The 13876-nt window shown below is 36.5% G+C and overlaps 1 protein-coding gene across 1 annotated transcript in view; it reads right to left on the bottom strand.

The window, feature by feature from the left end:
- The window catches only part of CASK (calcium/calmodulin-dependent serine protein kinase (MAGUK family)), a gene marked incomplete at its 3' end in the record, with an annotated part of 84323 nt that overhangs the window by 50085 nt on the left and 20362 nt on the right, over window positions 1–13876 (bottom strand). Inside the window, exons 2-3 of the mRNA XM_010020835.1 lie at window positions 5758–5863; window positions 697–774 (exon numbers count right to left, since the gene is read on the bottom strand). Of these exons, the coding sequence (XP_010019137.1) occupies window positions 697–774; window positions 5758–5834 (155 nt within the window). The remainder of the gene's footprint in view (window positions 1–696; window positions 775–5757; window positions 5864–13876) is intronic.

Genomic DNA, 13876 nt, shown 5'->3' with positions numbered 1-13876 from the left:
TTTCCCTAGGAACATAATTATGTACTGGATCAAGTTGCCCAGGAAGGCTGTGGAATCTCTATCCTTGGAGGTTTTCTAGATGCCACTGGACAAAGCCTTGAGCAACATGATCCAAACGCAATGTTGACCCTGCCTTGAGTAGGATGTTGAAATAGAGGCCTCTTGGTGTTTCTTCCAACCTAGTTTCTATGATGCTAAAAAAATCTAAAGTGTTGAGAAAAGCAAATAGAGAATCTCATGGGCTTTGAGCTCAATTACCTTGCCATGAGGACATTGGGTTTAGTCGTCCTTTTTGCAATCACAGACTCCTTGATTTTAGTTCACCTCATAAGTGGAAAGTTGAAGCGTTCACAGATACATATTTATATATATAAAAAAGACGACTCCATCTAGCAAGAGCAGTAAAATTCACACCTGTTAGGCCAGTCACCTAATGCCATTGTCTGAGAGATCCATAAAGGGCAAGGAATTAAGTATTGTACGTGGAATACTATTTTATTCAATAATCCCATCCAAATATACAACTAAATGAAAAAATGTTCCAAAATTCTACCTTTGTTATGCTAATTATTGTAATAAACATTCAGACTGTTGAAACAGGATTATTTATAGCATTCCAACTTTTAGCTAGTACAGTATATTCCATTTTTTTCCATTTATGTGCCCTGTGTGATTAATTAAATTTACAATACAAACCTGGCTACAGCCTCGCTGTACACAAATCCAGCATCTGCTCTCTTCACAATTTCAAAACACAGATCTGCTCCATCCATACTGCAGGTAAAAATAGGGAAAAGTGTTTAAGACAGGTAACTACAATCAATTATGTAAAAAGGTTCAAAAAAATCTATTTACTCCAATTACATAACTCTGGATACATGTACAATGCATTAATAACTAAAAAAGCACTTAATAGGTAATCTAATACAATATGGCTTGCCATTGTTAACAGTTTTATGGTCCTCATGTCATAAAAGAGTTCACTCAAAACAGTACACTGTGCTGCACTATACATGGTACTATATAGCAGCAACGGGGTCAGGTTCAGTGAGAACAACATAAGACCGGATTTAGCTAGCTCACTGGGAAAAAACCCTCATGTCAATCTCCCTTTCACTGCTTCCTCCCAACAATTTCTTACAGCTAGATGAGAAAGAAAACTGAAACCAGAGCCCCACACCAAGCACTGTAGAACATACAAAATATATGTTTGAATACCAAAAATTAGGAGGTGTCATTCTCATGAAGCAGCAGAACCCTTTAGAAGACTAATTTCACTCTGACTTGTTACAACATACAGGTGAATAAAGATCCAGAGGCACTCAAGATTTTTAGCAGTATCAACAGTTGCTAAGACACTGAGCCAAGACTGTCAGTTACACTCACTTTTCTATTAAACTGTTTATAATCAGAGCAGTCTTTAACATTTTTGTAAAGTAAGTGGCAGTTTGAATTTTTTTGCAAATATTTTTCAATTAGTTTAAATTATGTTGATAAAAGCTAAAGCTTTTATGTTGATAATAAAAGCTTAATACTACAGATTGTGAGCAGTAATGTTAGAGTTTTATTTCATTAAGATGAACTCTGTTGATCTGAAAAATGACAAAAATGTGGCAGATATATTTAAATCTCTGACTTTGAAGACTTTTTCAAGACCTTATTTTAAGAGTAGATTTTAATTTTTGTATAATTAGGGCCTATAACACCCCAATGATACTGAATTTACCTGAAAACTTTTATCCAGCTGAGACTTTGTCCTGGTTTCAGCAGAAAAAGCAACAGTCAGCCTCAGTTTTAAGAAACCCCAGAAAGTTCAGTGCTGTTTTTGCTCTGTTAGTGCACTAACAAAATGAAAAGTCAGCAATATCACAACCACATAAAAGATGACTTTGCAGAAACTGAAAGCCCTGGAAGTGTTCAAGACCAGGCTGGATGAGGCCTTGAGCAACCTGGTCTAGTGGAAGGTGTTCCACGGCAGGGGGGGTGGAGCTAGATGATCTTTAAGGTCCCTTCCAGCGCAAACCATTCTGTGATTCTATGATTCTATGATATAAGAGCATTAAAGAACTGAAATAGATCTGGCAGTCTCAAGGTTTCGTGAAGACTATCAGCTTTAGGCAAGTGAAAACCGTAAAAATAAAAAAGGTAAGTTAAAATCCACTAAAGTAAACTATATGCATGCTGAAAACAAAAAAAAAGTTGGTAAAATTACAGCACACAGTGCTCTCTCTCAGAAGAGAGAGAATCATCTGGTACCAGTAGAGGGCACTCACGGAAGCCATATAAACTGACTGGGATGGTTTATGTTATTTACAACACTGGAAGTGGCAGCTAAAGCACCTTTGAACAGGAATTTAACAGGCAGTACCACCACATCTGAATTGTTTTGAGTATCACTAGGAACCATGTCCCCCAATTTCCCATATTCTAGTATTTTAGCAGAAGTATGCCTGCATCTCGGCCCTTTAGATAAATGCTTCTTTCTATATAGCTCTGATCTTTACTGCGCGCCTCAAAAATTGTTCTATTATTCTTCATAAAGCTGATGATAAGTTGCAACTTGCCCAGAAAGTTTACTCCCGAGTCATATTCAGTGCAGAAATCTGTTCTGAGGCTAATAGTCACTCTGAAGAATAGTCAGTATACTCCAGAAGACATCTAAATTTTAATATGGGAGTATGAGAGCTTTGCATTTGCAGATGACCTATTAAGTGGCCTGCAACTAAATTTATTTATGAAGAATCAGAAAGCACTACTGTCGGGAACTGAATTATTACTTTAAAAAAAAGAAGAAGAAAAAGACTTGGCATGTTACTTGTAACTGAGTTTACCGAGCTTTGTGTATCCTATATGTTCATAGAATCATAGAATGGTTAGGGTTGGAAAGGACCTTAACATCATCTAGTTCCAACCTCCAAAGGTTAAAGATTAAGAGTTTGTGCACAACAGTATTTTCTCCTTCTCTCAGACAGTTTTTATACACTTGCCATCTTCACTTACTACAAATAAACTGCCATAAATTAACTTAAAAAATACAGAATTTAATTTTTCTTGGAACCTCTGAAAACTAAGACCAAAAAGTACAGAAACTCTTATTTCCTATACACAGCTCATGCTTCTGGGGAGCAGCGGGGCTGCGTGTGGGGGAAATCACTTGACACAGGCACATTACATAGATGTAATAACATCTAAATACTTTTAAAATAATAATTGTACTTTAGCAGTAAGACTTTCCAGTACAGCATCTACTTCCTACTCTACACATGCACTTCATCTATCATAACCAACTGCTTCTACCATATGGCTAATGGCAACCTACTGGAAACATGATATGATAGTCCCATTCTAAACACTGCTTGAATCTGTGTATAAATAGTGGTTAAAAACATAGCAATTTTTTGGTGCTAAACTTCGTTGCTAATGTTCACATTCATCAGTGCTTTTAAGAATTGTGACTTGATTTTTTAAATGTTTATTTAAAAAAAAATTCTAAACTACGCACAGATTGTGTTTTCTCCTGAGAGGTACAATCTCGTTATCAGAGGTATGCTGCATTTGCTTATTTAACTTGTACTTTTTTGTAACAATAGATTTGGCCAGATATTCAGGGTCACTGTAGCAGTTGCTCCATGTAGTCTACAGCTTAGGAAACAGTAGTGGACCTATGTATCATTTATGTGCAACTAATAGCACAAAGTTTTAGGTTTGGCTATTCTGTACATTTCATGTGCTGGATCTGCATTCATTTCCATGCAAAGCACCTGCTGGTCCATTAATACCCCCATCACCAGCTGGGCTTATAGCTCCTTTCAGATTTGTGCTGTCTTCCCTTTTTCAAAAAAAAAAAAATAGACCCTAATAAAATACACTTTATTACTGTAGACAACTTTGTTGCAAAGCAGTCAAGTTTGTTGTAATAATAGCGTAATAAACAGAAAGCAGTATGTGGGAAAATAAGTTACCTAAAATAAAGAGACGCTTTCCCACTAACTACAAGTTTCTTATTATGCCACTAACCCAATTAAACTCAGACAACGTAGTCTTAATCCACAGCAAACATTGGTCTTCTGTTGAATCACTTTACCAAAGCATCCCCTCCAGCATAACACATTGTGCCCACAACTCTTCTATTCCCTGCTACATGTTGAGAACAGGTGTTCCTCTTCTCTCATTTTCTTTCACTGTTTGTTACGAAAGAGTAATGTTTTGTAGTGTACAAGGCAGACAAGAACTATGAAATGGTAAAGAATTATGATCCCTCACATCATCTAGCCTCATATTTTCTTCTTTCATGTAGCCTGAAGTCAGGTACAGTATTTGTGTAGTAATACTAATTGTTCAGACTTACTTTTTATGTATACAAACATAAATGATAATAGGCCTGTCATTAAAAAAATAATTACTGCTTTTGTCTCATACTTCTGAACTACCAGCGTGGTAAAAATAGAAGCAAACTCTTTCTTCCATTTCAAAAATCTTGTTAATTATCACAGTATGTCTCCCCAAGGTGTACATAATTATTTCATAATAGGATAATTAAAGTTCCTTGGTCCATGCTTTGGGATTTACAAAATAAAGACCAAAGTATTGAATAAAACTTACAGAAAGGAAAGCATAAAACAATTATTTCACACAACCGTAAGTTTATAAATTCATCAAAAAAGAGGACGACTTTCAAGCAACAGTTTTCAGCTTTACATCATTTTTTTGCTGTTACCACCTAAATTTTTCTCTACCTGAATGATAAAACTAAGATGTGAGAATTATTAAGTGCACATCTCAAGACAAATTCTTGGGTCTAGTGGACATGCTAATTAGACCTAACACATTGGCATGATGTGGCTTGCTCCAACATAAGCAGGACAAATGCATCAGAAACCGTTATGCAGAAAGATCAGAGAAGTTAAAGAGGTATAAGCACACATGCCCAGGCACACTAGAAACACGTATATAGGGAACATAAAAAGAAAAGCTCATAGGTACACAGAAGAGAAGAAAGATCAAATATGGAAAATGCACAAATTAGCATTCTGCATGTTTGTTTTTGTCCTTCCCAGTCAGCTGACACCTAATGGGAGGACAGATAATTTTCCCTGAAAGGAATGTGTCCATTTAGGGGCTGCCCTCCCTTTTGTTTTTCATTGTCTATTAAAAATAATTGTCCACTGCTGAAAACTCATGTTTTGTTCACCGTTTCCATATGCCAATGGTAATTAAACTGTTACATTCAAGCTTCCAAAACTTATCTTTTAGTCAAATGACTGTTTCCATATGATGTGAACAGATATATTGATCCACAAGAATACTTAAATACTCCAATAAGCTTTCTTTTTCTTATCTAGTAAAAGGAAAAGCAGTGCTAAAGAAACAATAGTCTGGAAAAAAAAACCAACAACCCACCACAAAACCATATAAAACTTCACAACTGCAATAGAATGTTACCCAATCTGTTACCCAAAGATGATGGTTATCAGTGGATTTTTAACTCTTTCTCATGTACCCTATTAGGGACACAGCAGTCATCAGTGAGCCATCAATGAAGTCTGCCCCTAGAAAGCATGTTATAAAGAATCAGCCTCACATTAGCCACTGTGACAGCTTGTTTTTATTTGGGACAACTTGTACTTGCCAGAAATAAATATTTGATAGCACTCAAGACCTCTATCGCAAAACAAGCAGGTGAAAGCAGACATACATTTAGGATTTTATTTAGCAAATCACAACAAAGATAGGTAAAAATCAAAGAGAGAAACTTACAACTCAAAGACCATATAAAGCATTCCATCTGAGCTGTACGTCTCCAATAGTTCAACAATATGAGGATGCTTCAGCATGTGACAAATACTGGCTTCTCTCTTCAGATCTGTGGAAGATAATAAGGTAGTATATTAACTATATATTCAAGCTGTTGAATTAAAAATACCCAGAAAATTAGAACACAATGTTAGGAAAGATGTACACATCTGAAATTATGAAGATTAAAGAGTTTATTAGAAAAGAACACTGATGAGGTTATATTTAACTACTACCCTTCAGAATTTAAGCTTCATTTCATACTTAAAAACTCCCACAGATCTCAAAATATAAACACACAGAACTTAATGGGTTTTCTTGACTTGAACTTGGAGGTCTCTAGGCTGATACCTCTGCTCAAAGCAAGATTAACTACAGCAGGCTGCCCAGAACCACATTCAGATGGGTTCTGAACGCCTCCAAGAATGAAGGCTCTACAAGTTGTCCAGGAAACCTATACCGGTATCTGATTACCCTCCTAAGTAAAAAAGTTTTTTTCTTATGTTTAAAGTTCTTGAAGTTTACTTCTTCAATAGTGGTTTATTTTCTTTAATCACTATATCTGAAATTACACTGGCATAAATTTTAACCAGCATATATTAGCTTGCAGCTGTGCTCTACTTAAGAGGGAGAAAAGCAGAAACTGTTCTGAATGAAGAGCAAAAACCACTGTGACATGTTTCAAAGCTTGAGAGAACAATGCTCTACTTTTGCTGATCACAGATCAATCCTTCTGCTAGTATAGAAATGCAAAAAAAATCAATCTTGCTGAATCAATTTTCTTTCTTCACTGTTTAAACCATTTGGTATTTTTGCTATTTAATCATCTTTAAACTCTTTTTCTTTTTCCTTTTAATTTACCACTAACATTTTGAAAAATAGCAAAATCCTGAATAAATAGCCATGACGATAATTTGAAAAGAGAGGAAAAATATTACTTCATTAATTCCAAAACAGACATTTTAACTTTTCTATTATTTTTCCATAGTCGTTCTTTGTTCAAGAATGACCTATATATGTATTTATGGGAAAATATAAATATGGTTTCTTTGAGAATGGTTACCGTTGTGTTGTTGTGCTACACAGAAATTTATAATGCACTGTTTTCATATTTGCCTTACTACATTTCTAACATGAATCCATAACATTAAAATATATGAGCAGCAAAATGTGAAGCATTTAACGGCTTACTCAGATTTATGCTAGACTTTTGCTCTTTTACTCATCTATAAATTCAACAGAAATGCTCAGAATCTGGAGATGACTGAATTTTTCGGGGAAAAAAAATCAGATTCAGAAAGTGCAAATTTTGTTACTAGAACTTTCATATTACAGTTGCATTACGCGCTACTTTTCTCACATCCTTGGAAATACAATCTAAAAGCAAAATGAGCAGAGCAACCCCTTCAAAACCATTATGTAATGTCCTCTTGGGAAGTGCAAACAGAGCAGCAAAAAGCAGAGAGTAACTGTCTTTCACTGATGTGAAAGAAATTTAAACAAAGACATCAACATAAAATTTGTCATTTATACAGAGATGAAATTCTATCAAGAAAGAAAACAGCACTATGTCTTTCACCATTCAAAATACTGGCATATCAGTTTTTATACCACCTTCATGCAGAGTAACTACTAAAACCACATTCTAACATTTCCTTCCATCACACTTAGGCATTGATTTGACACTAAATGATTACCACCTCTTTTCTAGGTAGTGAGTTTCTCCTTGTCTTTCATTGAAGTACACATCCAGCCTCTATTAAGTAGAATCACAGGTAAGCGTAACATCAGATAGCATAAGAGAATAGAAAATTTTGTGAGTCTGTGAATGATGATAGACTTCAGAAAATACATTGCTTTTGTCGCTTGTTGTGTAACAGCTTTAATGTTACCACACTTCACCATGGTATCTGATACCTATTTTAGTTGGAAAGCAAAGTGAAAGTCCAATGGGAAACTACAGAAAAACTCTTCTTTATTTTTATTATTGGCCATTTACTTTATTAATTTCTTGTGGGCCTTATTTATATTTTGAAGAGAAGTAGAACTGTGAGGAAGGAAACATATGCTGCCATTTACCTTGTTCCTTTGTGTAATACTGCATGAGTGAAACAATTGCTCACAAGCTAAGTGTCAGCAGCAGAGGAAGGAGAAATGGAAAGTGGAAAATAAAATCTAAATAGAAAAAACCACAAACAAACAGAAGTCACAGAACAAGGTTTTGTGTGACTAAGAGGTCCTGGGGCCAAGAGAAGAACAAAGTCCTATTTTAAGAACAGCAGGGACTTGTTAGAGTAGACCTATTAAAGAAGAAGAAAATTAGGTGTAGAAAGATGAGTACATACCACATTGATTCAACAAAGCCACAGGACAGAAAAAAGATGACAGAGTCTGAAGTCCATTTGGACTGTGACCCAAACGTCAAAATATGTCATATTTAAGACCAGTAAAATGGAAAGGCAAGGGGTGAGAAAAGGCAGAGATGGCACTTATATTTAATTGTTTTCACTTAAAAAATGACATCATCATGTACTCAGTCCTTTATCAAATGCTTTTACCAGACTGAATTGAGGTTTATCTCCACATGTTCCTCAAGAGGCAAATAAAATCCCAGGTGCCTACAGATACTGTTCCAGTTCTGAATACAACACAAAACCAAAGAGATGTTTGGCTGCAAGCATGTGACTGAAGATATCCTATGAAAAATCCCACTATTACCTTGTGAGCCATTGTAATACCTGTAACTTATCATTCCGAACATAACATTGTAAGAACTCTTTGCTACCTCCTGTTAGGTTTTCTAAACCTCTGCTCAGTATTTTAGCCAAGTTGTGTAGTAATAAAGGTCCCACACACCCCATATCAGAATAAGCCTTTCATATTCAAAACGCCTAAAAGAGCATCAGAGCAACTCTGGAATCTGCCAGTAAAGTAAGCTGGCTTTAAAAGTCAGCTTTAACTAGAAAGGGATGACTTGTACCATTTATTAATGGCTATGTATCTCATTTATAATGGTCTCCTTTGCTAAGAAACAAAATTTACCCGAAAGGACATACCTTAAGGAAAGACAAGGTCTTAAAAACTATACGAACCAGTCATATTTTAATTGCTGGACTATTTTACTTTATATTGGAATCCTTTTTGAACACTTCATTTATTCATGATTCTCTTGTTGATATGGCTGAACAAATTACTTTCTGGTCCATACCTTAAGCCTCCTCTGTCAGCACTCCTTTCAAAATGAAACATTAATGACAATAGCAATAAATAGAAGAGCAAGGTTTAAAAGCATAAGCCTTAAAAATTTCTCTGCTGACTGCATGAAAGGTATTGTTATAGAAGCAGAAAAAGGAAGAAAAATTAGGTGTTTCATTGAGGTTGCTTAGCACACAGTTTGATACTTTACATCATAATTTGAAAAACATTTAAAAGCTCTCATTTTACACCACTGTTACCAATAAAGACTCTGGAATTTCAGTCTATTCACAAAACTTTGAGGTGTTTTAGCAACTGGAAACACATTCAAGACTCCATTTTATACATGGCTAATTATTTAGAGAGTCACATAAGTTGTTGAGATTGCATGAAAGTTCAGACCTCTGTAACAAATGGGAAAGTATAAGATGGAAAAGGGAATTCCCAGTGATAATTGCCCCACAGAGAAAATCCAGCCTTGTGTTTGGATAGCTATACTCAAAATGACTTGCTGGAAGCACTAAAAAGGTACCTGATCTAAATAACTATAGAGAAAGATATACCAGTCTGACAGAAAATGTAACACGTGAGCATCACTTACAATTTTCATGGGAGTTAACTACCAAATATCCTATGCATCTCTGACAATACTGGCAAAAACCTAATTTCCTTTCAAAATCTGATACCCAAGGTTTTAAAACATCTCAAACATACTGAACGTATTTGAAAGTATGCTTTTGGTATCCTACAGCATGGAAGAATATACAGTGCCATTTTAACATCTTAAAATTGACATGCAGAGACTGTAGCATCCACATCTTTTTTGGGGAAGGATGGCATCAAGTTAGCAAAACGGAAGATATGTGATTTTTAAACATACAGCATTCTGATTCTCCAGGTTCAGTCCCTTAAAGGATTAGTTCTCCAGCCACAGCTTGGGTATAACAGCCTTTCTGATGCTCAATTTCCTTCTCTGCAGACTCCTCTACCCCAACTCTGAATGGCCCAGGGGGTGGGGGTCAGTACACAGTGGTGCCTCTCTGCTGCTCCTTCCTTCTCACACTTTCTGCTGGGCTGCAGGGGATATCTGCTCTGCCACAGCAGACCTCCTTCCCTGATCTTGATATTCCCCTCTTTTAGTTCCAGAATCCCTAAGCCTCATTCCAGCGTTCACTATCTTCCTCAAATATATCTTCCCAGAAGTGCCACACGTGTCTGAGGCGTTCAGCTTTGGTCCGTTGGAGCTGTCTGGAACAAGCTGTATCCAGGCACAGGGCAGCTGTAAGCCTCTTCTCATGGAAGCTATCCCTGCAGCCTCCCATGACTCAAAACTTGTACCTTACATTTAATAAAGGTTTGCTCCATTTCTGAGTAGCCAAGACTGCACTAGACACCATGCTTCAAGGGGCTCCAAAAGAGTTGACTACCTCCAAGTTGAGCACACAGCTATACACCTCTGCCTCAAGACAGCACGTAACAAGCACAAGTCACATCCCGTGCAACAGTGAACTGCAGTTTAACAGATCATACTGTACCTGAGGTCACACTTCCAAAACCAGGTGAACTTCCAGAGCAATACTAGCTTACAAAGTTTTCTTGTCCCCATTCTGTTTGCTTATCCTTGCTACTCTGTGAAAATTACTCTTACGCTGTATTATTCTAATAATATAGGAAGGAAGTCAAAAAAGCTCTCAGCACAGCCAACATACTGCAATAGGAATGAGCAGCTGGAGGTGGGAACATCTTACATCAACATCAGCAATGAAGCTCCTATACTACAGAACCACAGCGATGTTTCTGCCCCAAAGATTTATTTTTACATGTCCACCCCCTTGCTACAAGGGAGTATTCCCCTGTCTCTTAATTGAAAGCACATCGAATGCCTTCCTGGGATACGCGACTGACTCCTCATCAGACAGATACATCTGACCAGTTAACAACTCCTTGTCTCAACAAATAGTAAAAGTTTTCCTGCCTCCCCTCCCACATGCTTTGGGGTGGCTAAAGCTCCATGGCAGCCAAGCTGATTTAACTGCTGGCTGTTTCTCCCTTCATCCCACACACATTCTTGCCCTCTGTTCCACTGTGCAGCAGTCTGGAGCTTGTCACACCACACAGCAAACCATTTCAGTGTTAACTCAGTAAAAAAAAAATTATTTTTTTTTTCTTTTTTTTTTCCCCACTGGGTCAGTGTCATGCAGTCTTGGCATGTGAAATGGCTTAGTGAAAAATCTCAAGTACAGAAGCTGGCTTAAAAGAAAGGAAAGGAACACGGAATGAGAAAGCAAATAAGACTGAAAACCAGCACTTGGAGCTCCTTAGGATGTCAAAAAGCACAAGTCCAAGCACAAGTACACACCTTTCCCTGCAAAGTGTCTCTATTGTTACCGAATTTTTTATTGCATATCAGTCTGTACCTTAACAAACACCTTAAAAAAAAAAAAAGAAAAGAAAAGAAAATGCATATAGCTTGTGAATGGCCCTTGATAAAAACACCATGGTAATGAATAATTACAATGACATTGTAAGACACTCCATCTCCTGTCAGTATGTTTTGTTTTAATGCTACTGGAGCATTTGGAAACAAGAAAATGACATGAAGAAAGAAAACCAAAATGCAGTTACAGCTAGTACTCAACAACCAGAATCCATTTCTGAGCCGCCATGCAGAAACCTATGGAAATCTCCATTTTGTGGAATCAGACTTTACAGACACCCACTAAATTCTAAATAACTTCCATTTTCTACTCTGCTCTTTCTCAGTGTTTGGACATAAATATAAACATGTTAATGGCTTTTTAGCTGGAGCTGGTGCCTTGGGATACTTAAAAGGCAATTTCCTTTCCTCAGTTTATACTCCATCAGCTATGTAGAACACGAAATTGGGTGTGAAAAAACACTTTCCTTGCATTTTCTCTCACGACTTCCGATATATCCACCAGACTTGTCCAGAATCACATACCTAACAGACATTTTAAGTTAGATTGCATAGTTGTGTCCATGAAAGCAAATCCTGCCTTTCTTTACTTATTTCCTAATTTTTACTGGCGTACGAATAAGCAATGCTTCATAAATAAGATGGTGTATTTTAGGTAATGAATCAACTTGAACTAATAAAAATGTTTAGGAATGTCTGAAGGAATATTAACAGCTGCCTATTAGAGATAATTAAACCCAAATAATTTCATTCATTTAATTAAATGATAATTCTTAGCAACTTTTTACAAAGCATCCACAACAATTAAGAAAGATTAAAATTGAGGGATTTTTTTAAGAAGGAAAAAAGATTGGATCTCTCTCCTGTGAGATTTTCTACATTCTATGTCCTCTCAGTTTATACTCAACAGCAGGTTCAGTGAGGTAGGGGAAGAAAGGAAGATGAGGGAAACACAGAAAAGTGAAACCAACACCTCCTATATTATTTGGTTTTTTTAGATGCACAATCTGTATTTTGAACCACTGCAACGTAGCAGCTTCAAAAGCTTTTCATAAACTCAAGAAGGGACATGATAATCAGAAGTAGTGTTATAAATGCCATAATTTAATTTTTAAAGGAATAAGGAGAGCTCTTTGTGTCACAAGTTTGGACTGACAAACAGAAATGGAAGTTGCTACTAGAGACATTTTGGAATCTCTGCTGTAATATCTGAAGCACTTTTCTCCTAACATTGCTCTGTCTTCAATAATTAATGACAGAAACTTGAAAATAGTCATTGAATTCAGGATGTGGTCAATCAAATTGTGAAAGTGGGTTCATTCCTAATAGCCTTTATATTAAATCCCATGTTCCTACCTGTTATACAGCACTGCATAATAGTCTGAAACACAGCACCTTCCCAATAACCATAGACCACAGGTTGTTAGACTACAAACCAAAATTTTAAACACTTTGTGATACAATGAATTCTTTAACAGAGGGAATGGGAAGGCTATCTGCAGCAGCATCCTGTCAGAACATGTTGTGAAACGACTTTTAAAAAATATATATATAAAAAAATAATAGAAAACCAGACACAATGTGTGTATTTGGTATAAAGAATGCTATATGCTGGCTGGAGCATTGAACTGGCAAAATGCTCAGCTGTAAGATCACAGTGATCTTCTTTATTGAAATGACTGAAAGGCCATAATTTTATAGGTACACAGATTGTTCTTTCTTGTAATGAAATCTAACTGGTAAACTCTTAAAACCAGCAGTCCCATTTAAAGCAGCAATTGTTCCCTCTCCTGACAATTCATTCTCCCCTCCTGCACCGTGTCTCCCCTTCATGCTAGTGCAACTGTTTGTGCAACTGCACAATAAACAGAATCAAGGAATCGATCTGACTGCAAACAATCATTTTTCCTCTCCCCTAAGAGCTATTTTTCAACCAGACTAGTTCTGGCTAGTTCTGGGTATCTGCACAAACACTTATGAGCACAATAGTGTTGACAGCAGAGCAATAGAAACAAATGGCCAGATTACAGCATTGCTCATCTCAACAGCAGCACTGGCTTAAAATGTTTGACAATATGTTAAATCACAACTGTCTATAACATTGCTCTCCTCCTCCCAAAGAGTAAAGACGTCAGATAACTAAGAACACTAGCATTTCCTGATAATACTGTGAAATCTAACTTACAGTAGCTTTATACCTTCGTATATTTAACTGAAACTAAAACTGAAAATAAACTTGTAAGTCCAGTCCTATTTCTCTTTACTCTCCATAATTTCCTACGTTTACGCAAACTCCAAATCAATATGCATACCTACAGTTTTCTCACTAGATGGCAACAGAGCTCCTGCTTTGCTCTGGTATGTAGTCAGCAGTGAATACAAAAGGTGGCTGCTTTTATTTATCCGCAGAGCGCTTTACATTTGGCCAGTTTTATACCATTGATCTGACTA

The sequence above is a fragment of the Nestor notabilis genome, unplaced genomic scaffold (genome assembly GCF_000696875.1).
Source record: "Nestor notabilis isolate BGI_N333 unplaced genomic scaffold, ASM69687v1 scaffold3608, whole genome shotgun sequence".
Lineage (NCBI taxonomy): Eukaryota > Metazoa > Chordata > Aves > Psittaciformes > Psittacidae > Nestor > Nestor notabilis.
This window is presented reverse-complemented; position numbering and strand designations above follow the sequence as displayed.